Below are 26,170 nucleotides of genomic sequence, written 5' to 3' on the forward strand. Positions count from 1 at the left end.
CATACTCCCACGCTCACGAACCATAGAGACTTGGGATTTCCGCCATCTCTCGACCGTTTGTAACCCCTACTACAAACCTGAGCTCAGTAACACGAGTACCCTCGAACTAGACATAGGGCGTTTTACCTGAACCAATATAGATCATGTGTCCATCCACGTTACAAATTTACTTGCTGGCGATCCTCAAAACGCCGACACCCGCCTATGCAAGGACCAGATTTGGCCGAACCATTCATGTAGGTGGCGCATGCCCTTTGCCTCACCCGACGAGCGAGGAGACCGAGCGAGTGCGTGTTCTCCCTCTCCTCCCAATAGCTTCAACCATGATGGAACAACTCAACTATATTAGTTGGTCTTCCTCCACTTAGCTAAGTAATATGGACTAAAGCTTCCACCGTACCATGCAAGTGTGAGTGGACCTTTCTCTGTGGGGCAAGCCAACTTGACCGGTGATCCCCCGCTCCGAGACACTCCTCTCCACTGGCCGGTAACCATAACTTTGGGATTCTTTCTCTCCTAGACTTTGTATATAGACTAGGTTTATGCCCGTGCGTTGCTACGGGCAGCAAAAATATATAGCAAACTATATAGAACATCGCAAAAGACAATAATTCAATGCTATAGTTTTACTAAAAAACAAAACAACCTGCTCTATATATTTAGACTCACGATGCGATTAAGATAATATTTTATATTAGTCAGAAGCATCTTCCGAAACCGATTCGCTTCATGTGCCAAGACATGAATATTTTGAGTGTCAAATTAGAATAATTAGATCATTATGAAATATATTTTTATAGCTTATTTATTTGATGTGTTAGATGCTAATATTCTTCTCTACAAATTTGGTCAAATGTAGACTAATTTCAGTTAGGGCAAAGCAAAATGTCTTATATTCAGGACGGAGGGAGTAGGCCAGCAGTGATGGTAGGAGACAGCAGACTTGTTTTGCTGGACGTGCAACTGATAGATGAAGTCCATTGAGTCCAATTAATTAGTAGGGGTCTAAATCTGCAAAGCCTATGAGAATTCACTCAAAGTTTTTTCTTACTTGATCAAATCAAAGACATTAGTAAATATGTAACTTGCAAATCATATGTGTACACTACTACATATGAAGATATATTGTCAATAAGTAGGATAGGTTTTCTGTACTTACCCCTATTTCATATTCTCAAATGCCATTTATTATGCATAACAATCTATAACATTATGAAACTGCGAACATCCCATTATGAATTGGGCCAGGAATTGAAGTTTTGGACACAGCTGAGTACAACAGGTTGCACTCCTCTTAAAAGTCTACAAAGTTTAAGAGCTATGAAATTTGAACATTTTAATTCTTCAGATCCGGTATACTACAAAATGAATTTAATCAAACAAAGGCTCCCATTGTTTTCCCGCACAACTTGGCGACCCCCCGCTCTCCTGCTCCGCACCTGACGATGGCCCTGCTCTGCCACTGCTCCCCAGTGCTCACAGGGAGGTCTAGTATTAAAATAGCATGACAAATAATGTATGATTCCTTTAGTAGCAAAGTTTCGTAAACCAAGAACACACAATTTCGTTGGGAGACAATAAAAAGGTATCAGCAATCTAATCATATAGTATAATGCCATATGCCCATATGAGCTCTTTTGAGGCATAAACCATATGATTTTGCAAATCAGTTGAGAATCAGTAAAGTAGACTAACATGAGTACTTAGTTAGGAAAATGAGCATTGCACAATAGAAAGAGAAAAACCACAGATCACCATCTCAATCCATGCTATTCCAAAGCTGTTTGATGTTGTCTAACTGTTATTTTTAAAGACAAGATCAACAGGACAACAATGAAAAATAAAGAGATGGTGAAATACTAAAGAATAAAGATGGCAGGAGAGTCTGTGGAGCATGCATATTACCTGCAAGCATGCTCGAAGCCGTATTTCCTTCCCACTGTTTTGACAATCTGGAGCACAAGACAAAGCAGCTATATTTCGGATATTTTAGTCCATACAAATATTGACACAAAAATTTGATTTTTATTTCTTTCTATATATGGATCCAAGGATTCAGTTGGATGTCAACTAAATTTCTATGTCAGTCATTATATGCTGAACAATGTATAGCACCCTTTGATCCATAGCAGGTCAAAATAGAGGAAACCGATGCCTCACCTGGTAGCATTTGTTGATGCAGTGCAAGAACAGGTGAGAGGATCACCTCATTAGTGCTCGATCCAGCAGAACACCCATTGACGCTGGTGGGAGAATAGGACGGGGCAGGAATTTCTCGTAAATGCAAAAAGCAAAGAACAATTGGCAAATAAGAAAGGAAGTCATTTCAGATGCGTCACTATAAGTTGGTGATCTGGTTCTTACTTGCAATGGTCTTCATCCTATCGAATGACCAATTCCTTCAGCCGGGTGTACAAGTACAAAAAAATTGGCCTGTAGAATGCATGTCAATGTCTAAATACAACAACAACAACAACAACAACAACAACAACATAGCCTTTTTTCCCAAGCAAGTTGGGGTAGACTAAAGATGAAACCCGAAAGAAATAAGTTCAAGGTTCAGCCTTTTTTCCCAAGCATGTCAATGTCTAAATAATCTACAAGAAAATCTTTATAAGTTTCAGTTCTAAAATGTATCTGCAGTGCATGCAAGGAAGCAACAAACATATCATACCTCGATCATAATGTTCTCATTTCCATCCAAGGCTCCAATCATCTTCGACAATTCCACTGTGTTTTGGAAAAGACTATTTACACGCTAAAAGTAAAAAGAAGGATCGTTTACCACCAATTTAAAACATTTATACGCTATTTACATGCTCCAAAAAATTGAATTGGCTTATAAAACAGAACAAAGGGTTCCTTAACTGAACAGCGAACACAGGTTTGTGAGAGAAACACATGGATGGGTTAATATAGAGTCTAAGGGACATTGCAATTAGGAAAAAAATTAATTCCCAAAGTCAGAGGTAAATACAATCGATATAGATCTATTAAATTATTAGCAGCCAATGGAGGTATCGTAAGCCTCTGTTGTATGTCTAATATTCAGGATTTGTAGTAGATGCTAGCCAAAAGTTTGTCTTTTCAACCGACATAACCAAGCATACATATTCACTACTCAATCAAATGGCTTAGTGCAGTCCAGTGAAATAATCCAACAACACAACCATGATCTTGGTAAAAAAAATGACACAGATAATGAGAAATCAGATTCTAGCCCGTGCATTCATCATTCTCTTTCCATACAGCAAACTATGCACATGCACACATTGTCAAGTTCTTTCAACCAAAAATGGATCAATGGAGCAGCAAAAACAGTGCAATATAGATGATGTTCAATTAATCAGGACGAATTGGTGCTCAAACCAGCAAAGAAAAGAAAAGATTTGTTTTCACTCACTTGCCTTCAACCATCCCAATCTCTGCTCTTCACGGACCCAACATGCGGCCACTCAAGCTTCTCTCTTCCACCATCACTGGCAAGAAAGAACACCAAAAACATCTCAGCAAACACGAGCAATCACAAACAAACCAGCAGGTAGCTTCTCTTTCGAATAAAAAAGTTACTTCTTTTCCTCTCACCTGCAAGCAAGCAAGCAGAAGCTCCTCTCGAGCACGCATATCAGCAGCAGCAACACGTCAACTCATCGTCTCCCGACGATTTAAGCGGCAGCTCCACCACCACTCCATCTCCATGTCTCCCAAATCAGAAAGAGAGAGGTGCTCCAATATCAAGTCGCAGGGGCACGCGTGCCGCGGAGAGGATGGAGCCCTCGTCTTGTCCATGGCAGCGCAGACCACCATGGCCGGCCGCCCTTGCCTATTTCACTTTGGTGGCGCTGGCGTCCTCGTCCCCCGAAATTAGTAAGAACTTAATCACATCCGTGAGAGAAGGGAAGGATGGGATCAGGGGAGCGTACCTAGAGCTGGAGGTGTCTTCATCGAGGAGGGCGGCAAGAGGATCAGACTCACAGTGCAGGGGAAAGCGGAGGCGGCTTGGTGAAAGCGAGTACCTGCTCGATGTGGCCCTGTGGGAAGTTGAAGATGAGGTCACCGGGGCACAGAACGGTGACGACCGTGGGCGGAGATAGCGCAGAGATCCGCGGTGAGCGGAGGCCCTCCGATCCGCACGATTGGAGCCTGGAGGTCGGCGATTGCGGGTTCGCGGGCCGGCGTCGTTGGGTGGTCGACCGGGAGCGGAGAGAGATTGGGATCCATGCGCCGCGAGCGGCGGTGCGCCGCGCCGGCCCGTCGATCCACGCGATTGGAGGTCAGCGGTTCCAGTGTGCGGCGGTGTGACGCCAGCGATCCGGACGCTGCTGGGATGGCAGCGGGCGTTGAGGCGGTGAGGCCTGCTCGCTGATCTGGACGTGGCGGGTATGGCGATGTCGACCCGAGGCGGCGCGGCGGCGATCTGTACGTGGCGGGGACAGCGGTGTCAATCCAAGGCAGCGAGACGGCGACTGTGATGGCGAGGGCCCGGGGGGTGGGGGGGTGGGAGGCGAGGACGGATGTCGCGGGAGAGGCTGCGGCGGCGGCGGCGGCGTGAGGGCTGGCGTCGTCCGCCCGGAGCCCGCGCGGAATCTGGCGCGGACTGCGGCGGCGGCGGCGTGCGGGGGACGCGGACTCCGGCGGCGAGCGGGCGTGCGGCGTCCGCCCGGAGCGGGCGCGGACTGCGGCGGCGGCGTGCGGGTGGCGGGGGCGGCGTGCGGGCGTGCGGCGTCCGTCCGTGCGGCGTGCGGGAGAAGGGGACGGATGCGGGAGAAGCGGGCGAAATCAGCGGGCGGGAGCTGTGCAGCGGCAAGATTGAATCTTAGGAGTAGAAGGATCGCAGGTGGAGATTCAAACCAAAGAGAGAGGTGTCGATGTACACCAAAGAACATTACCCTTAACCTTTTTTTAGTAGCAGAGATAGAGAAGTGGATCCGTCTCTATCTCAGTAAAGAAATCGATATGATTCAGGCTGTTCACCCTTGAGATTCACGCGGTTTTTTTATTTTTATACTTTTTATTTCTGTTTTTTACAAAAATATATTTTCGAGTTGGAAATTTACAAAAATATACCCCGGCCGCCCCGCTGCCGAGCGGCCGGGACCTGGCCGCCCGGCTGCCGGGCGGCAGGGGCTAATCTGCAAAAAAAAAGAGGAAACAAAATTGCAGTATGGTCCCTGGGAACCGGTTGCCCGGCAGCTGGGCGGCCGGCCTCCCAGGCCGCCCGGCTGCGGGGCGGCCGGCATTTTTTTTTATAATTTAGCCTTTTTTGCGAAATAATTGAACATATGTGCTTTTTTGTAATTTTTTGCAGAAATAGACCCTGGGGGTGGGCGCTGTAATATGTGGCGCGAGATAACACATTTTGACGCCACAGATCACGGCGCCGAGGTGCCACGCACGCACAAGCAATCTAGTGAATCTTCGAACTTGCCTTTAATATTTTCGGACATTTTCAGGGGACTAGAATACTGTGAACCACACATCAAATATAACCGTAAAAATTAAGAACTAAAAACTGCATTACACAATATAAACCATAGGAATTACATCATAATACAATGTTAATGAAACACACATCAAACATGCAGTGGCATGGCAGAACCCGTTACAACTACGGTAAACAGATTCTGAACTAAGCTAACATGCCTTAGGTAATTTAGAAAAACACAACAAACACAACGATGCAGCATGTGACTAGCAATAGATAGTCCTAGTAGCCGTACCCCCACGTAGCAAACTGCGTTGAGCCTTCTCCGCAGTATCCACCTATTGCAGGTGGTGCAGGTGGTGGTGGTGGTGCCGGAGGGGCAGGGCCCTTCTTCTTGTGACAAGGGTAGTTGCAGTAAGGAATAGTGCATGGTTCATCCTGTGAAGTGGCAGCATTGCTAGTATCATCATCTTCGTCGTCTTTGTTACCCTCGCTCAATTCCTCGTAATGGTTTACCTTGCATTCCAGATCAAAGATCTTTATCTGTAGGTACTCGATGAACTTCTGAACTGAATCAATTGGTGCAGGATCGACCCATCTGGTAAAACCACAGTTTTCTAGAGCATCTGAAGACTGTAAAATAAATTTCATGTAAGGTATCTCAACGAAGATAAAGAAATAAAACAACAGAGTATTACCCATACGTGTGAGCATTTGAAGAAACGCCGACCGTCATCCATCCCGTCGGTGCACATCTGCACTAAGCAGTCCTCACCATGTCTGCATTTTGGCCACGGTTCTCTACGGTTATCGTATTGTCGTAGAGGAGTTTCATTGGTAAAATCACTCTTGTGCTGTAAACTGTGTTCCATGAAATGGAGCCCCATGCGAGGCACCTGGTCCTCCATAGGGCTGAGAACCGGGGTACCCGTACCCTGTGTGGAGTCGTATTTAAATAATGCATATAAACATACGGATCGGTAAATATCACACCATACCTTCTGCCTGTCGGGGGTATAAGGGAGGCTGCTGCCATGCGGAACCACAAGAAATCGACGTCGATGCTTGCGACGATCAGTAGGAATCCTCGTACTCCGTCCGCGTACCAAAGGCCTGAAGCATACCTCGGGCTCTATCACGTTGAGTGGTCCAGGCCTCGAGTTGTGCCGGCACGCTCATCGTGGACCCGCCATGAATCCTCATTACATTCACTGAGCAATCTAATTCAAGCAGCCTGCATGCCTCGAACTGCAACCAAAAAAACTTAGTATACAAATATTAAAAGATTGAAAATGCCGTCAACATTTACTCACCGCCCCAGCTAATGCCTCATCCCTGTGTCGTGCATAGCAATCCTGCGAAGTCGCAACATGCGGCTATGGATGCATGTCAATATATGTTAAACGGCAACGAGTCTTCGGTTCGTACCAGGTCAGGTACGCCCGAAACGAAGGCTCAGTGTGTGGACCGGTATCCTCAGCCAACTGCTCGTCTGCATCATCCCACACAGCCACCCATAGTTGTAATCTAGTGACCCACATTGTCGAGAAAGGATGCCCAGCCCTTGATAAACTGCACGTTAAATAGAAATTAGTTTCACGTTATTAGTACATGGGTGCTCATACATTTTTGTTATCTATGATCGTGGCGCTGAACACGATCTAACGCTGAAGACACAGGGAAAGAGTGGCGTCGACCGAACTGCCTCATGACTCTATCCGGACAGTGGGCCTCAACTGCAACGTCGTACACCAAAGCTGCAGTAGTCATCCATAGGATCTGGTCCTATGTGCACACCGAAGATATCCCAAGCGGTGCACGTGCGGCTATAGCCGAAGGACTGTATGGCTCCCACACAATGTCTTCTGGGGTCAATCGATCAAATTCGGCAACAAACTCAGGATAAGACCACCGGGTCTGTACATGTGCCCATGTTTTCTGCAAAAATAAAAATTATGTGTCCATAAGAAAGGTATTGAGGGAACAATGTATGACCATAGTACACATAGAATATAAATTTTTATCGGGTCCCATACCTGTCGAGAGTACCAGAGAGTCCACGTGGTGGGTCTATCGTCCTCCATGTCACCATACAAATCCGGCGTGTACGGTGACTGGTCAATCATGGGACGACCGATCGCAATCCTCTCGTAAGACCAAAGCTGTAGCAGAATTGGGCACCCCGTTAGGACAGCATTCCTATCATTCTACCGTGATGCCTTGCAGAGTCCACGATATGTGCATGCAAGAGCCGCTGAACCCCAACTATATAAAGGTATGACATCCACATCTGCATCGGCGATCTCCTGTGCATATGGCAAAAGCACCCTATCCACACAGTACCCGTGTGAGTTGTTGAACAGGATGTATCCAAATAACCACAGCAGGTATGCCTCGAGTGATCTAGTCACGCTGTAGTCATCAGCATCGGCTGCCAACAGATCCGGCTGCAATGAAGTACGAACATTGAGAATAAGAAACACATGAGTTATTTCAAAGCCATCAAATACATCAACACATCGTTTTGTAAGAAATTGTACCTGAAACTGTTGGAGCCATGATTTGGAAGGGCCTTTCGACTGTTGGTGCTCATTGAAATCTTCAGGATCAATCGTGGTGGCAACACCTACAAAACGTTCCTCAAGATCCTCCAGCCACGTAGAAGGTACCATGCGGGGCCGACAGCGTTTCCAGTGATAGGAAGACCAAGCAGCATCGCTACGTCCTGCAGGGTCGGTGCCATTTCCCCACAAGGGAGGTGGAACGTGTGTGTCTTAGGTCTCCATCTGTCAACGAGAGTTGAAAGTAGAGACATGTCTAGCTTCACCAAAGCACTCTCAGCAAGACGAGCCACTGTGAGAAGAACTGCCTCGCTCAGCCTGCATCATACAGTGCTCAAATGTTAATACATTATATAACGAAATGTATAACGGATAAAAACAGAAAATATACGACATATCACCTGGGCACCCATCGTGGGTCTACAACAACCAACTCTGCAGGTGGACGTGGACGCAGCACGTTTAGTTCTTGGTGCTGAACCTTCGCAAGGAAGGACCGGTGACCCGAGTCTATTGTTGGGTCCAGCAACACAGGAGTAACCCCAGCCATACCTACCACGTAAGATCAAAACAATACAATACAATCACACACATCTAAATATTTCTAATATTTCCTTATATTTCCTAAATAATTTATAAAATTTTCTAACCATTAATAATAATTTCTAATATTTTGTAACATTTTAGAAATTTTGTAATATTATCTTGCAATTTTTAAGATTAATTAATTAGATTGCTAATGTACTATATCAACACTAATCACTACAATTAACTACACCTAAATGTACCACTAATCAGTCCTAATAATAATTAAAATGATTGCTAATATACTGTTTCAACAAAATAGTTTCTATAATTTTTTATAATTTTCTAACATTCTCTACAATTTTCTAACATTCTCTACAATTTTCTATAATTTTCTACAATTTTCTACACTTTTCTACAATTTTCTAACATTTTCTACAATTTTCTAATATTATCTTGCATTTTCTAATACTTCTCTAACAATTTTCTAGTATTTTCTAATACGAAATCTAACACTTAATGTACTATATCAACGCTAATCACTATAAGTAAATGCACCTAAATGTACCACTAATCACTCCTAACAATAATTGAACTGATTGGTAATCTACTGTTTCAAAAAAATAATTACAACATAATCTATTTATAAAATGTGGAAAATTTTAGTTATCTAAAGTCGCCGGCTTGAAAATCCGATAGGTCTTCGCCGCTTTGCCTCTCCCTCACCCCTCCTCTCCCTCCCTCCATCTTTTTTCTTTTTTTCTGGATTTTTAGCAAGGCAAATGAGGGGGGAGGGGCAGCCAACACCCTTATATAAAGGGGGGCCGGCCGCCCCCAGCCGGGCGGCCTGGGAGGCCGGCCGCCCGGCTGCCGGGCGGCCGGTTCCCAAGGACCTGTTCGTAATTGTTTTCCTCTTTTTTTGCAGATTAGCTCCTGCCGCCCGGCAGCCGGGCGGCTAAGTCCCGGCCGCCCGGCAGCGGGGCGGCCGGGGTATATTTCTGTAAATTTCCAACTCGAAAATATATTTTTGTAAAAAACAGAAATTAAAAATAAAAAAATAAAAAACCGCTGAGATTCACAAGAGGACTCAAGTTAGTCCAAGCTACGAAACAATTGATGGATAAAGTAGTACCTCGCAGGCCCAGCAGCTCAGCCACCTCCGAGGTCCTGCGGGTCATCCCGATTTTATGCCCCTGTTCGGTTGGACTGAAAGCTGCTGGCTGGGCTGGACGGAGTACTGTAGCAGCGGGATGTTACTGTTAGTGCTGGACTGGGCTGGACTGGACGGAGTACTGTTGCAGCTGGCTGGCTGGAATTCACTGTTAAAGCCTGGATACCGTGGCGTCCTGGCCGGCGGAGGCACCCAGGTGCCCATTTCTAGCGGCAAAGCCCTATTCAAATTCAAATTTTGGCGCCAATGCAACACATTAAATAAAGAAAATGGTGCCACTGCTGCGTATAGAATTAAATTACATTATCTGTCCATTAACCGCAACAGTTATCACTAGCATTTAATCAAATAGTCCTTTATTACATTACTCATGATTTCAAACTTGCACACAATAACGAATTAAGACACATCCATTCAAATTCAAATTTTGTCGTCAATACATCACATGAAACATAGAAAAGAGCAGGCACTTCGACAGAGCAAATGCATCCATGTCCATGAACCGCAAAGTTATCCCCATCACGTAATCTAATAGCAGTTCATTACATTACAAATGGTTTCAAACTTGCAAACTACTAACGAATTAACACTCATGATGAAGGCCACACAGCAATAGATACCAACTCCAATAGATACCAACTCCCTCAGAACTGAGATATTTATTGTACTATTCATCGCCACCCAGTCTGATGGATCGTACGTCGAACCATCTCCATACTTACACAGCCACAAATAATTGTCGATTGCAAAGCAGGATATGATAACCCATGCTTGCTTTTCCCTCCTGAAAAATGGAACCCCTTCCAGGATATGCCACCGCTCTTTCAGATGCCCAAACTTCCGCTCAATGACATTGCTCAGCTTCGAGTAAATGTAGTTAAATTTCTCCTGACGATCTAATGTGCGAACATCAACGCCCCTAAAATGTGTCTTATGATACCTAGTATCTCGGAAAGGAGTCATGTATCCTTGCTGCTCCCTGTATCCCGAGTCCGCTAGGTAGTACCGTCCTACAACAATTAAACAATTTCCAGTCTTAGTACCAAAACAATTGTTGCAATAAACTGGAGTGACAACCGCTGCATCATAAGTTTCAAAAATAAGCACAGACCTGGCGGTGGATGCGAGAACCTTTGATCCGCCTGACAATCTTCTACAACCGCCATGTCATGACATGCACCCGCCTTCCCGGCAGCCACATAGGTGAATCGGCCGTGCATGTCCACTATGGCGCAAACATTAATCGAAACTTCTCCATCCCTATTAATGAAGTCCACTCTGGCTTCTTGGTTCACCTCAACCGGTATGTGAGTGCCATCTATAGCACCTATGCATCCATCAAACCATGGTGCATATTCAGCTAGTTCACTGCTCACTTGTGTATAATGTCTATCAGCAGAAACTATTACAGTCTGTGCCCACCTAAACATAATCTCTGCCACCTTAGAAGTCTTCCTACTTATTGTATCTAAAGATCTTTCAAATCTATCCTTGCATTCTCTAACACCAGATCCGTGCGCACAAGTCCAGATATATAAACCTAAAGCTTCCATGGACCCGCACTCTTTTGTACTTTTCAACCCATAGGGAAGTAAGCGGTCATGCAAGTTCAGGAAAGCATCAGGAGTCATATGTAAATTATCTATGCATTTAGTAGGGTCATCAAGATTCAGTTTCATCCATTGAGCCCCAGTCATCTTGGTTATGGGACAAGTAGGATTTACCACAGTTGGCTGCTTAGACAGAATACCTTTAATCCTTCTCAGCACGATAGCTGCCTCGGCCAACTTCTTCAAGAGCTCACTGTCACTAGAAGACTCGCTGGTGCATGATTCCTCGCTGCTGTCCATCTGCAACTCAAACAGGCAAATCAATATGTAAGGAGGGATCTTCGAATGCGTCCCATTTGATACTGTAGCAGTGTCAAGCAACCATCAGACCGACATCATGTAATCAATATGTTTCAGTAAGATCATACAAAGATGTGAAAGAACCATGTTTAAAATTCAAATACAGTAAGATATACTCTATCTTTTTGCAGGATGGACAATCAATACTCAAAATATCAGATCAAGGTCCGAACCAGGCATTTGGAATAATGAAACAAAGTATCTTCTTTAGATTTCATAATTGTTACTAAAGGTGACATGATGATATAATAAGCAACATCCAGCAGCATCCAAATTTCAAGTTGAAATGCTGATTTGCAAATGTTGTAGAGGACTAACCCTTTGGTTTGAAATACCAAATGCAGATGATGAACCAACCACTGAATAAGATGGTAATGGCTCCGCAGACTTGTATTTGTGGCGGGCTCTTCTAGCAAATGCACATAGAGACCTTATACTTATCAACTCCTTGTTTGTCTGTCAAAAAAATGATGTGATGAAATGTAAAGACAAGAACTCTTCAAAATCATGTGCGTACAGTAATGTTCAATTAAAAAAATAGCTAACAGGTTTTACAAGCCAAAAGAAAATGCATAAGAAAAAATAGCTATCAGGTTCAAAAACTAGCTATCAGGTTTTACATGCTTGTCATTTTTTTTACTTGGAAAATGCATAAGAAAATGATTGCCAAAATGGAATATTACCTGCCAAGTTTCAACAGGTTTTACAAGCCAAGGTGTGAACCAGTCCCAAGCTGTGAGCCAAGTTCCAGCTGAGTTATCAAATGAGTAAAATAAATAAGGGTTAAGAGGGGATGAGGACAAACCTGGTCAACAACCCACACCCACTCAAATCCTTTGTTGTGACTCAATCACCAATGCATTCCATCAGTCGGGCATAGCTGCCCGCACCCCTGTGTGAACCAGCAAACAAATGAAACAGCAAGTTAGACAAGGTAACTACAAATGAAATGCACTGCCGGTAATTACACATTAGTTAGAGAAGGTAAACAAAAGGAGCAGCCCTAATGCAATTTACTTTAGAGAAACCACAATTATTAGAATGAACAGGAGTTCAGCACACATGTTTTATTCAACCCACAAACATTGACCAGCAACCAAAGTTAACGAAAATGTCCATATTACAACAAAGAGGACTCAAGAAACACTGGCACGGTTTTGGAATTACAAGACACAGGCAATAACGAAAACAGCTACAAATGAAGGACACGCAGCAGCTGACGCTGATGTTCGGATCACTTGGACATTAGAGTCATCACGTCCCAAGACACCTTGATGTAGTTGAACCGGCCTTCTTTGGTCTCCATATTCAGGAAAGCCCTACAATGGAGCCTGTCTGTGCAAAGATTCACGGCTTGGGCGAAAAATATATCACTCTCGCTATACCCATCCTCTTTCAAAATCTGATGGACTTTTGCCATCTCCTCGACTTCAGTGATACAACGCGACTTGCACTCGCTCGCATCCTTAATGATGGAGTCGAGGGCATCTAGGGACTCATCAAGGGAGGGAGTCTTGGTACTCTTCTTTTTAATTGGGCTGCAAACAGAATGCTCCCTGCTGGTTCTTTTGGAGGACTGACCAACAGTACGGGATCTTACAGGCTCATCTGACGAGTCCTGAGGAGTCTGAGGGTTGTCACCACTGGAGGTTTGATCAGGACCGTGTCCCCCGGCAGATACCAATTGGCCCCTATAACGGGGGGTGTGCCCAAAAAGCGAGAACAATTGCTCACAGAATGGCGGCCGTTTGTACTTCTCACTAGCCGGTGCGCTAGGCTCCTGCACGTGCCGCATGGTTCGACATGTTAGTAATCAGTTAATGGGAACGGCCATAGTATAGTGGATTGAACGAAAAGGTCGAAGTTAGTACCCCATGGCGGGCGGCATACCAAACGGGGTCAACTGCCACCTCACCGGTCTCCGGGTCACGGCCAAGCCCACTTTGTTTCAAACCATCGCGCCAATTTAAGTACGCCCTCTTTAGGTCGTTAAACTTGTTCTGAATCTGTTTCTTGCTGTAGCCCAGTTTAGTGGATTCGTCGAAGGAACGACATATAATAGTACAACCGATAGTGGTAGGGCCTTTGTCACCCCAGTGGCATAGTTCTTTCTGTTTAACCACTAGGTCAAGCAAAGGGGGGTGGTGTGGTCATCCCAGTTAGCACGATCACGGGGCATCTGTATCACAGTTTGTGAGTCGTACGTACTATGTACATGGATAGAACGCGAATGAACGTAAGCAGACAGCATAAGTACATATTGGACGTGACACTTGCCTGCCTAGTTGGCTTCGCGCGCCTTCAACGGAGGTTGTAGTGCCTGGCTGGAGGGGGAGACCACGAGTAAGTAGATGACACTGCCAGTGTGCTCAACGTTGCCTAGGGGCTGCCAGTATCGGCGGCGGCAGCACACGCCGGCTTCGAGGTTGGAAGGGAGCCGAGGGCAGCGGTGTCTCACCGGGCGGATCGCCGAGGTCAGGGGTGGCGCCGAGGCGAGGTGATGCCGAGATCGGCAGACAAAGTACAGGCGGACCTGCTTCGTCATCGTCGTCGTCCGGGCCGACAGCTTCGTGGGCGGGTTGTTTCCTGCGGCGGGCCTCCTCGACGTGCTGCGTTGGCGGGGCCGGCCGCCGGCACGGATGCGGTGGGCGGAGGGGCCGTCGAATGGAACGACGGTGGTGCAGGGCGCTCGTATGCCGCCAGCTTGGGGGGCGCCGCCCTGCTCGCGGATTTCGCGGCGGAGACGGATGGCGCCCGCTAGGGGAGATGCGCAGGGCGCGCGGATTTCACGGTGGAGGCAGAGGGCTAGGGGGGCGCGGGGCGACGGGATGGCGCGGCGGAGGCGGACGGCTAGGGGTGCGGCGCGGGGCGACGGGATGGCGCGGCGGAGGCGGACGGCTAGGGGGGCGGCGCGGGGCAACGGGATGGCGCGGCGGAGGCGGACGGCTAAGGGGGCGGCGCATAGGGATGGCAATTTTACCCGCGGGGCTAGGGGGCGGCGCATAGGGATGGCAATTTTACCCGCGGATGCGGGTACCCGCGGGTACCCGACCCGACGGGTGAGGGTATGGGTATGAAATTTTACCTGTGGGTATGGGTATGGGTATAAAATTTTGCCCATGGGTAGAGCGCGGGTAAAATCTTTTACCCGTGGGTACCCGACGGGTACCCGAAATACAAAAAATAATCTAGTAAACTCTTATCATTCACAAATTTTATGTCTCATTTTATTGTGATTGTATGAACTAAATAGATAGATAGTGAAATTGTGTGAACTAATAGATGTGAAAATGATATTGACATTTTGCTTATTATTTGCAGTGAAGCGTATGATCATTGTTATATTTTTTAGATGAAATACATAACTAGAATTGAACACATGTACTCACATACAACTACAAAATAGATGTTGAAAATAAGAAAAAAATGGTGCAAGATGATCTGTTGCTTTGCGTTCGCTTATATGGATGATAAATTCAAAATATGCTAGTCAATACGACCAAATGATATGTTATTTATGCTATTATTAAAATACTCATGGGTATCCGAAACCCGACCCGTACCCGGTGGGTATGGGTACGGGTATAAAATTTTACCCGCTAGACTTCGCAGATACGGGTATGCCTTGTAGTTTCGGGTATTGTCGCGGGCGGGTATTTGCTCTACCCGCACCTTACCCGACCCGTTGCCATCCCTAGCGGCGCAGGGCGATGGCGCGGCAGAGGCATGGCCGCCCGGATGGCAATCAACCCAGCCAAATTCAGCCCAGCCAGCACTTTTAAGTGCAACCGAACGGGGCCTATGTCTAATTTGCTAGGTGTTCTTAACACTAGAAATGATGCACACTCCCTGTCTTTTCTATCACCATACATCCTCGGTGAAAAAAGGGTAACCATGGATTTAGTTAGTGAGTCTTTGGCATTGGCAATTGCCAGGCTCCCTACCAACGCAGCTCCGGCTCCTCTATCCTGTAGCGATACTGTACGGCTATTGTTCAAGGAAGCCAGAGGGAAGCTTTGTGCTACAGCCAACACAGGTAAAGATGAAACTACTGAAGCCCGTGAAAGTCGCTCCCCGGCTCCGCGCTAGCTCCACCAACCAAGGCAAACAACCCCCCCCCCCCCCCCCCCCCCCCCCCGCGCGTTGATGCCAAGGATGTTGAAGTTATATAGGCTTCCTGTATTAAAAAAAAAGATCACCGAAGCAATCTCACAGCGGCCATTAACTTTTTGCCACAAATGGTTGGGACTTGGGAGCTCCTCCATTTACTCTGAGAGCAAAACAGAGGGAGTTTTTTTTTTGAAGTGGGGAGTATTTCAAGTTAGATAGAGAGAACAGAACATGGCAGTTTACTGGACCGGAGCCGCCGGAGCTCAACTGAACAAGATGAAAACAGAACCTGACCAATGATTGCAGGAGCCAGCAGCTAGCACGAGAGGAGGCATGAAGCTCGATGTGCACATGGAACCAGCTGGCAGTGGGTGCACTGCTGTGACATGTGGGTAGGGGCCAAGGGGCCGGCGATCACGGTGACCAACTTGAAATGCTATACCACGAGCACGATGAACTCCTTTCAGGTAGGACTTGTTGCGGCTGGCAGCGGCTGTTTGAATAGTGTTCCGTGAGAGAGAAAAAGCTGGCAATTGGCAGCAGTTGGCAGCGGCTACGGCTGATAAGGTCAAAAAAGACACGGCTGATAAGTTTGCTAGCTGTTTCTTAGCCCCACGCCCGCCAACGGTTCCTGATGTTCGAAAGAGCAGTAGTGCTAGCGTGGGATATTAATAGTATGAAACGAACATGGCACCATTTATGTCATTTCGAGTGATTTTGGTGATTCAATGACAACACAACACTTGGACTAATATGATTGTTAAGATGACATTCTCAGGCATTTAAGTCCAAATAATGATAAAGAGAAAGAGAAGATAGGCGTAGCAAGGCCCGAAGAACCGACGCCAAGGGCATCGGTGCATCCGATGGTAGTCGGAAGAACCGACGCTATGGAATTCTGGTGCAGAAGGGAATCAAAGCCAAGTCAGTTTATGGGCACCGGATGAACCGACGGGTCAAAAAGGGGCATCGGTGCATTGGGCGTCCTATGTTCCAGAGACGATGTCAAGAGCCCAGGAGAAGATTCTTCAGCACCGGTTGAACCGGTGAAGCATCGGTGCATACCATCGGTGTAATGACGTCAGCTGTCAGGAGAAGATCCTTAAGCACCGGATGAACCGGTGATGCATCGGAACAAAGCATCGGTTCAACCGGTGGTCACTGTGTCAGCTGTCAGAAGTTCAACGGCTACTTCGTGCTTAGAGAGACCGGATGAACCGACGCTACCCATACCAGAGGCATCGGTTCATCCGATGGTACGCAGAATTTTGCTGACCGTTGGAGCAACGGCTCCACGACTTGGAGGCCTATATATATGACATCTCCCGGCCATTTGAAGCTTGCTGGAGTTGCTGGATATCCCACACACACCCAAGAACATCTCCAAGCCATACAAAAGCATCAAGATCATATCCTTAGCCCTTAGCACACTTTGAGAGTGTTGTGTAAAGGATTAGCTCTTAGTGAGTGAGATTGCAAGGCCTTGAGCCTTTGTGCTATGGTTCTCTAGTGAACCAAAACAAGAGCTTGGTGCGCCGGCACCTTGGAGCGTGAAGCTCGCCGGCAACGTCATCGACCCTCCGACTTGGTGTGGAGCGGCGACGACATCTTTGTGCGGGGGACGTGGAGACCCCCATCCTTTGTGGAGAAGCTCCTTAATGAAACCCGGGGCCAAGGTGACCGTGATTGTGTTCACGGAAGAGACTTGGTGGTCGAGTAGCAATACTCTTAGTGAGTGCTACAACAACGTGGATGTAAGTGTGCCTTTGTGGCTAACCGAACCACGGGATAAACACCCAAGTCAAGAGTTTGCTATCTCCTATCCCGCTCTTTAAAGCTTCTGCATTTCTTACTAGAAATTTATGTGCCTTTACTTTCATAGAATAGTGTCTTGATAGGAAAGGCTATAGGTTGCTAAACTCTTTTGGGATAGGGGTTTCACACTAGAACAACCTAGTTGCACATCTAGATAGCATGTTTTAGTTTAAGTTTTGTGCAAACTAGTTGGAGGCATAGGTCTAAGTTTTATTAGTGCCTAATTCACCCCCTCCCCCTCTTAGTCTAGAGCACCCGATCACTTTCATAGTAGATGGACTTTAACAAAAACGAGTTTGGTTAGTAGATGGACTTTAACAAAAACGAGTTTGGTTCCTAGCTTTTGCCACAAAGTACATATATAGATTGACCATAGATGTGCACCATTTCAAATTTTTTGGAAACCTCTAAGTATAGTTTTAAAGGAGGTTTTCACGATTCCACCGAAGAGATAGTTTGCACCCAATATTTTCCCTGCATCAAGAGATCACCTCAACCAAATATGCATGTTCTTTGCTGGTCAATGAAATGAGTTGAGTCCCAATTCCTAAATACAATATTTTTTTGCCGGCCAGCAAGGAATGCATGCATCTGGATGGCATCTCTATCTCGCCCAACGGCTGCTCTGGTTCACGGGCTTAGTTAATCATCAAGAGACCAATTGGTTGGGTGGTGTGATTACTATTTGGAAATCACGTATGTTCACTAGCCACCTTGTTTTCAGCAATGAGTTTGGCATTTCGGTGGAATTCATCTCTAACCACAATGCTTCTGATTGGGTGCTGACTAATGTATATGGACCTTGCACTGCCCCTGGTAAACTCCAATCTATTAATTGGCTGAAAAACATTCAAATGCCAGATGAGGTTGATTGGCTGATTCTTGGCGACTTTAATCTCATGAGAAACCCTGAAGACAGAAATAGACCAGGTGGTGACATAAATGAAATGTTACTTTTTAATGAAGCTATTAGTGCTTTAGGGGTAGTGGAATTACCTCTTCTAGGCAGGAAGTTCACTTGGACAAACAAGCAGTCACCACCTCTCTTAGAGCGTTTGGATTGGTTTTTTTACTTCTAATTCATGGACAACTTCCTACCCTGGGACTGCTGTCACCTCCCTGGTAATGGAAACTTCAGACCATGTACCATGTATTATTTCAGTTAAAACAGATCTTCCTAAAGGGAACATTTACAGATTTGATAACTATCTCATGGAACACGAGCACTTCATTGCAATAGTGCAGCATGGTTGGTCCTTGCCCACCCCTCATTCTGATGCAGCCAAAATCCTTTCTGGGAAGTTTAAAAACTTAAGGAGAGTTCTTAAATCCTGGCAAAAGCATCTTTCTACTCTCAAAGCCAATATTGCAAATGTTAAATTAACCTTGTCTTTCCTCAGTGTGATAGAGGAATTTAGAGATCTTTCACTTGCAGAATGGAATTTTAAAAAGCTCCTAGTAGATAAGCTGACTTCACTTCTGTTGCAACGAAAAATATATTGGAAGCAGAGAGGCACAATTAGATGGGTAACTTGTGGTGATGCTGGTACTAAATTCTTTCATGCAAATGCTACTATCAGACACAAAAAGAAACTAATCACCTTCCTGGAGGATCAAAGTGGACATCTTCAGTCCTCACATCAGGTGAAAGGCTCAATTCTTTGGGAGGCTTACAAAGACAGATTGGGCCAGTCTGAATTTCAGGGAATGCAGCTAGATCTTCATAATCTCCTTCTTGCCTCCATTGATCTTGGTTGCCTGGAAGAACCTTTTACAACCGAGGAGATTGATGATATTGTCAATAATTTGCCTTCAGATAAATCCCCAAGGCCAAATGGTTTCAATACAGATTTTATCAAGAAATGTTGGCCTATTGTTAAACAAGATTTTTATAATTTTTGTCAAGCTTTTTTTTGATGGAGATGTTTGTCTTCAGAGTATAAATGGTTCTCCCATTACCTTGATTCCCAAATTTGAGGAGGCAGTCAAAGCTAATGACTTTAGGCCGATTTCATTGTTTAATACATCCATGAAACTCATTACCAAACTTTTAGCAAATAGATTACAGAAGGTCATCCAGTCACTGATCCACAAAAATCAGTATGGTTTCATTCAATCCAGGACAATTCAAGATTGCTTAGCTTGGGCACTTGAGTATTTATATCTTTGTCATAAATCTAGGAAGCCAATAGTCATCCTAAAACTGAATTTTGAGAAAGCTTTTGATAAAGTTGAACATCAAGCCATGTTATAGATAATGGAGCATAAAGGGTTTGGTCCCAAATGGCTACACTGGATGCAACTCATCTTTTCCACAGGCACATCTTCAGTACTCCTAAATGGTGTCCCATGCAAAATCTTTCATTGCCGAAGAGGAGTTCGACAAGGAGACCCACTGTCTCCACTCCTGTTTGTTTTAGCAGCAAATCTTTTGCAAAGTATGTTAAATCGAGCCAGATTAGAAGGTCGTTTACAACTGCCAATACCTTTAAGACATTCACAAGATTTCCCAATACTTCAGTATGCTGATGATACTTTGATCATATTGGAGGGTTGTAATTCTCAGAGTCTTATCTAAAAGAATTACTTCAGAGGTTCTCTGCTTCCACTAGTTTAAAAGTAAACTTCACCAAATCCATGCTTGTGCCCATCAATATGGAGGATCATGTTACCAATGATTTAGCCCAATCTTTTGGTTGTGCAATGGGTACCCTTCCATTCACATATCTTGGGCTTACTCTTGGCTTGACAAAACCCAAGGTCATAGATTTCCTCCCACTAGTGAAGAAATGTGAAAGTAGATTGGCTTGTACCTCGGCACTTCTCTCCCAAGCAGATGAAGTCACTAATGCCATCTTTTCAGCTTTCCCAATGTTTGCTATGAGTACTTTTCAGTTGTACAAAATGGTGATTAAACAAATCGACAAGTATAGGAAACACTGCCTCTGGAGGGGTCTAACATCAATGACAAGAAACCCCCAAAAGCTGCTTGGGAAATGGTTTGCCTTCCAAAGCAAGAAGGAGGTCTGGGAGTGCTAAACTTAAAAACCCAAAATGAAGCCTTGTTACTGAAAAATTTACACAAATTTTTCAATAGGGTTGATATTCCCTGGGTCCACCTAATTTGGGAAAAATATTACAATTCTGGATCCTTACCCTCACAGCAGAGAAAAGGTTCTTTCTGGTGGCGAGATAACTTAAAGTTGCTTATCTCTTACAAAGGAATGGCAATGGTCAACATATTTGATGGAGCAACCTGTCTCTTTTGGGAGGATCTTTGGAGCAACAGAGTCCTCCAGCATCATACACCGCAATTATACTCTTTTGCCAAGAATACTAGAATCTCCCTCAAAGCTGCTAATGATGCACAAGGACCTGAGTCACTCCTCCACCTGCCTATCTCAGATATTGCATACCAGCAGCTTCTAGACATTGTTCATAGCCTTTCTGAGTTACCTGTTTCATCAGAAGCTGATGTGTGGTCCTATATTTGGGGGTCTCCTTTCTTCTCATCTTCCAAGTCCTATGACCATTTGACAGGACACAGGTTGGTTCACCCGGCGTTTAAATGGCTATGGAAGTCATCTTGCCAAAATAAACACAAGGTGTTCTTTTGGCTTCTCCTCAAAGACAGACTAAGCACAAGGGAGCTCCTCAAAAGAAGAAATATGATCTTGCCTCCATATAACTGTGTTTGCTGCAATCAAAATGTGGAAGAGAGTTTGGAACATCTCTTCATTTCTTGTCCCTTTGCACAAGATTGCTGGGCTTCCATTCAACTTTATTTGGGAAATACCACTGACCCCTTTCAGGCATTTGAACAGCTCAGAACCCAGCTGGCGTGCCATTTTTTTATGGAAGTTATAATTCTTTTCAGCTGGTGTATTTGGATGCAACGTAATGATTTGATTTTAAAGGGAATTCAACCTCACCCAGATAATTGTCGGGAGCACTTCAAGAGAGAGTTTGCCATAGTTATTCTAAGAGCAAAAGAGAAATATAAAGCGATGATGTCAGAATGGATAGAAGCCCTCTTGTAATCTTTCTTATTTTTTTTCCTCTCTTTCTTTGTTTCTTGAGGCTTTTGTACTGTTTTGGACAACTTTTTTGTTTTCTTTACCCAGTAGGGGAGTTTCCCCTCCTGTTTCAGCAAAAAAAAAGAACAAGACAATTTCTAGTCATTATATTAGGTAAGTAGCACCCAACTACACCGTAGGCCCAGACCTAGTTGGGGATAGGGGACTATTTTGTTCCGCCACCTCGGATGTTTGACACTAATTAAAAGTATTAAATATAAATTAATAATAAAACACCTCTTAAACAAAATGGAGACACATATGACAAATCAGGGAGCCTTTTAACTGTGAATTAATTTGCTGTCAGCTAGGACAGAGATGATGTCGACGTACAGCCAAACTGAAGAGTAGTATGCGTCGAATGAGCAGGTGCGGATGGTGTGAGAACCGCCCAATTTAATACTATTTTAAGCGAACCACCAGTCATTATCTTTCAGATGAGAGTTAACACGTGCTTGCCAGAGAGCGTACCACGTGTTCTGAAATAATATCTAGAGACTTAAAGATTATTATATTTACATGCTCTCACGAATAACCGACACGTCATTCGTCTAAAATAATATCAAATCCGGTAGTCCCGGTATGTGCTCCAACATGCGCCCAAAACCAGCATATACACGTACCGTTTACAATCGAATACATCGCCAATGAACCACAAAGAGCAGTTTTACACTACCAGAGTTCGAAACTTAACATTACAAGTTCAATATAGGAAGGTTCAAACTAATCTCCATTACAAGCCTTGGGCTCACGAAAGCCATATTATTCAGAAACTTAAAGATTATTATATTTACATGCTCTCACGAAGTTCGATTACGATAAAAACATACTACGATGATGATGTCTTGCTCAAGGACACCATCCCAGCCTCAACGACCTACTCCTCCCCCGCACCAGGATCGGCGGGGTAGAAGTGGCTGAACACCACTTCGGGTTCACCAGCAACTAAGTTTAGAAGCAACCTGAGTACAAAGGTACTCCGCAAGACTTACGCGAATAAATAAACAAGGATCATGCAAAAGCTCAAGTAAAATCTTTACGGTTAAGTAATTATTACATAAGCAGGAGCTGTCTAGACTATCACCAAGCAACTTAATTAATCTTGCCCAACCCCCAGAATATTTTAGTTGATTAAGAGAGTAACATAATAAACATAAGGTCATTACTATGACATGAATCCAAAGCCAACAACACCGAAACTCTCTATGAAGAATTCGACGAACCAAGAGCTTGCTCATATCCGAGAGCGCGGCAATTTGAATTGATTAATACCTTGTAAGGGTGTACTACTTTACCCACACGACGCGAGGACCATGCAACTCACCCAACCGATCACGTCGGGCAAGGGGGTACTCACGTCAACCGTTCCCAATAAGGCTCAACCATTGAGGGTACGCCCAGCTTGCGCGTGGAGCCTTAGTTCCACCGGGGACATCTCTAAACTTTCCTACACATAGTTCCACCCAGGGACACACTAAGCCTCCCTACATAGCCCTTGGCCACGTATCTGGGACCGGGCCTCAATGATCAAGTCAAAGAAGGTAATTGGCTCATCCGTACAATTATATTGGATATGTGGTAGCACGGAAAGATGCTGAAGGCCGATGACATCCACTTGGTCCTTAATCGATCCAAGCGGACTATGCCCTTGTGACTTCATTCTCTAAGCCCTACCATTCCGCTCGAATGTCGGTACTACCACTTCACTAACAACCAAACCAAACCAGTGCGATCAAGGGTAGCCGGTAAATGTGATACTCCAGCTGTTCTTTCTAGTAAGCAAGATGAGTATTCTAAGCAGAGCTAAGCATCTAGTCAAGTTAAGTAATTATCTGCCTAACAAGTGACAAGGACATGGATAAACCAATCAAAGAAGGACAATGCATTAAAGTGGGTACAAGAATGCAATACGTACATAATTTATATACCCAACATTATCCGATGAGATAACTAAACTAAATCAGGTTAAATAGTAGTAAGGATTCATGCTTAGCTGCTTGCCTTGATTAGCTTCGGGCTCGACCGCGAACTGGACTCCAGGCTCGGGCTCGACGGACTCGGTGGGCTCCACAGGTTCGTTCTCCGACGATTCGGTCACTATAATGCATGAATGTGATGCATGCATTAGTGTGATGCTAAGTTTATGCATAAAATAAAATGCATGAGATGTTATGCATGAAAAGATATACATGAAATAACATTTTGGATATGCAACCCTAACAAAACCGGAGGTTTCGGTTGTAAAACCAGATGTTCCGGTTTGACAAAACCGGGAGGTTCCGGTTTCTAAAACCGGTAGTTCAGGGTTCAGCCGGATTTTGCCAAGGCGTGCGTGGCGCGGCGCGCGCGCACACGGCAACGGTGGCGCGAGGCGGCACGACGAGGCAGGGCTGGAGAGGGGCAGGGGGCGCGCGCACGGCGTGTCCCAGGCGGCGGCGAGTCTCACCGGCGGCAGCACGAGCGGAGAGGAGCAACGGCGGGGCGGCGCGACGACGAACGGCCCACTGAGCTCGTCGCCGGCCCCCCATAGTCCTCCAATCCGACCAGAGAAGCCCCGAAATGAAATCTCCATACACTACAGGACAGACGCTGATAGAAGGCACTTTGAAATGCCCGTGTAGGTCCAGAAAACGCCTCCAATGAGTTTACAAGGCGATTTAGAAAACGCTAAGCATTTTGATGAAGGGAAAAGTCATACAATACAAGGCATTTTTAAAAAACATTGTGTTATTTCTGAATGTCTAAGAACAACTTCAGCAAAATTTCTACTTAGATCCTATTTTTAAAATAGGAACCGAGGATCAAAAAATCGACTCCAGCAGGGACCTAAAGGAGACACCTACTTTTCCTCGTCCGGCCACTTCTCCCACGGGCGCATAGCGAGGGCCCTACTCCCCCGCGCCGCTCCTCCCCCGCGCCCGGCAGTCTGCTCGCCGGCTCCGACCCCGAGCCGGACCCAGCTCGGCACCGGCCTGTGCGCCCTGTACGCCGGCGGCAGGTGGTGCACGCCCGGCCGAGCTCCACCATCTCGAGCTGCGACGCCAGCGACGCCACCCCGAGCTGCGGCACGCTCGCACCGGCCCGAGTTGCAGCGCCCGCGCCGCCGCCCGCCGCGGGGAGAGGAGAGAATCCGAGAAGGCGCACAGGAGCACCCTAGTCACCGGCGTCCATGGACTCAGATTCGAGGCGGAGACCGAGGCGGCCTCAGCGCCGCCGTCGGCGCGCGCGGCCCTCCCCGCAGCGGAGTCCATGGCGCGGCCCCAAGCTGACGGCGCCCCAAGCTGCAGGCTGCAGCTGCCCCAAGCTGCCGGCGCCAGCGCGCCGCCATGCGCGCCCGACCCCCTCCCTCGCGAAGCTCGAGCTCGAACACCTCGCCGCCCCCCGAGCTGCCGTCGTGGTCCGCTTCCGACGGCGAGATCCACCATCTGGCGGCGAGATCCACACCAAGAAGGGACGCAGAGCCTCGTGGACGTAATCTTCGACGGCCGTGGCCCTCGAGTGCCGGCGCCGCTGGAGAGCTACTGGAGACTGGAGAGAGAGTGAGAGAGAGAGAGAGAGAGAGAGAGAGAGAGCGCCACTGGAGAGTGGAGAGAGAGAGAGCCACGGGAGAGAGTGCGAGAGAGATGCGTACAGAGGAGAGAGATGCTTCCCATTTACCTGGAATAAAAGGAAAAAAATAAGATCTGACAAGTGGGCCCAACATGTTAGAAAAAGTAGAGGCTGAGATTAAAGGGTATTGCTGGAGTTGACAGTAGAAATAATAATTTTAAAAAAACAATAGAAATAATAGCCCTAAAAAATAGGAGAAGTCCATACTCAAAAAAGTAGGGACCTCAAATAGGAACTATTACTGGAGTTGCTCTTATATACAATAATAGGCACTTCTGAGAATGCCTCAATCCACCATCTCAGGCAGTTTCTTGAAATGCCTAAAAGACATTTAGGAGGCGTTTTTCAGTTTCACAAATATCTACATCTCACACGCCTTTCTACTCACAATATAAATACCATTTGAATCACAAATTACATAAATATTATCTGCAACCAAAACAAAACTACACTTTGAGACAGTGGCGGAGCCACCACTAGGGCGAGCCAGGGCGGCCGCCCTAGGTCCCTCCAGGTGAGATTCAGAGTATATTTGTTAACAGTAAAGGTAGCAGAGAATGAGAAGGATGGATCTGAAAAATATAGGAAGAACATAAGAGAAGAGGGAATTGATTTCGCATAACATGTTACTTGAGAAAAGAGTAAGAGTTCATACAAATTGTTTGATACCTTTCCTCCTCGCACGCACTCAGTATTTAACTAGCGACTCTCTTGTGTTAATATGGATTGGGCCTGATATGTGCGGGCAGGCACATCTAGCGAACTCATTCGCGCCAAGATAAACACTAGGCTTCCTGGTGTGGCGGCCCATAATAGTAGATGTTTCCTCCGGTTCGTGGGTGCTGACGATATCCCCCGTTCTCAACTCCGGCAGGGGCTCATGACGGTGCGGCGGCGCCCTCCGAACGCGAGGTCGAGTGGGCTGCAGCCTCTTAAGTGGTTCAACCTAGCGTCCCAACCCAGCACTA

General features: G+C 45.9%; 1 protein-coding gene and 1 long non-coding RNA gene across 9 annotated transcripts; both read right to left on the reverse strand.

The window, feature by feature from the left end:
* Positions 1-1,323: 1,323 nt before the first annotated feature.
* On the reverse strand, positions 1,324-4,639 carry LOC120698843. 8 transcript variants are annotated; one of them, XR_005685042.1, is made up of 7 exons: positions 3,586-4,638; positions 3,404-3,479; positions 2,675-2,758; positions 2,365-2,433; positions 2,161-2,274; positions 1,906-1,973; positions 1,324-1,488 (listed from the first exon to the last, which is right to left on the reverse strand). It is a non-coding gene; the product is annotated as an uncharacterized LOC120698843 (long non-coding RNA). The 8 variants fall into 8 exon arrangements; XR_005685043.1 differs by having other exon boundaries at positions 1,324-1,462; positions 1,906-2,274; positions 3,586-4,639; XR_005685039.1 differs by having other exon boundaries at positions 1,906-2,274; positions 3,586-4,639.
* Positions 4,640-10,115: 5,476 nt separating this feature from the next.
* Positions 10,116-24,844, reverse strand: LOC120700810. The gene is made up of 6 exons (XM_039985032.1): positions 24,671-24,844; positions 11,911-12,048; positions 11,433-11,532; positions 10,794-11,324; positions 10,303-10,692; positions 10,116-10,210 (listed from the first exon to the last, which is right to left on the reverse strand). Exons 1-6 carry the CDS (start codon positions 24,842-24,844, stop codon positions 10,116-10,118), a joined length of 1,428 nt encoding a protein of 475 aa, XP_039840966.1.
* Positions 24,845-26,170: the final 1,326 nt, after the last annotated feature.

The sequence above is a fragment of the Panicum virgatum genome, chromosome 3K, assembly GCF_016808335.1.
Source record: "Panicum virgatum strain AP13 chromosome 3K, P.virgatum_v5, whole genome shotgun sequence".
In the NCBI taxonomy this organism is placed as follows: domain Eukaryota; kingdom Viridiplantae; phylum Streptophyta; class Magnoliopsida; order Poales; family Poaceae; genus Panicum; species Panicum virgatum.

Excerpts from the sequence above, each read along its gene's own strand:
- LOC120700810 (XM_039985032.1), bottom strand. The coding sequence starts at position 24,844 with ATGGACTCCGCTGCGGGGAGGGCCGCGCGCGCCGACGGCGGCGCTGAG. Across the intron at positions 11,325-11,432 it reads CGTGCTGAGAAGGATTAAAG|ATAATTTACATATGACTCCT; the intron begins GTATTCTGTCTA and ends CTAAATGCATAG. Across the intron at positions 10,693-10,793 it reads GTTCTCGCATCCACCGCCAG|GACGGTACTACCTAGCGGAC; the intron begins GTCTGTGCTTAT and ends TAATTGTTGTAG.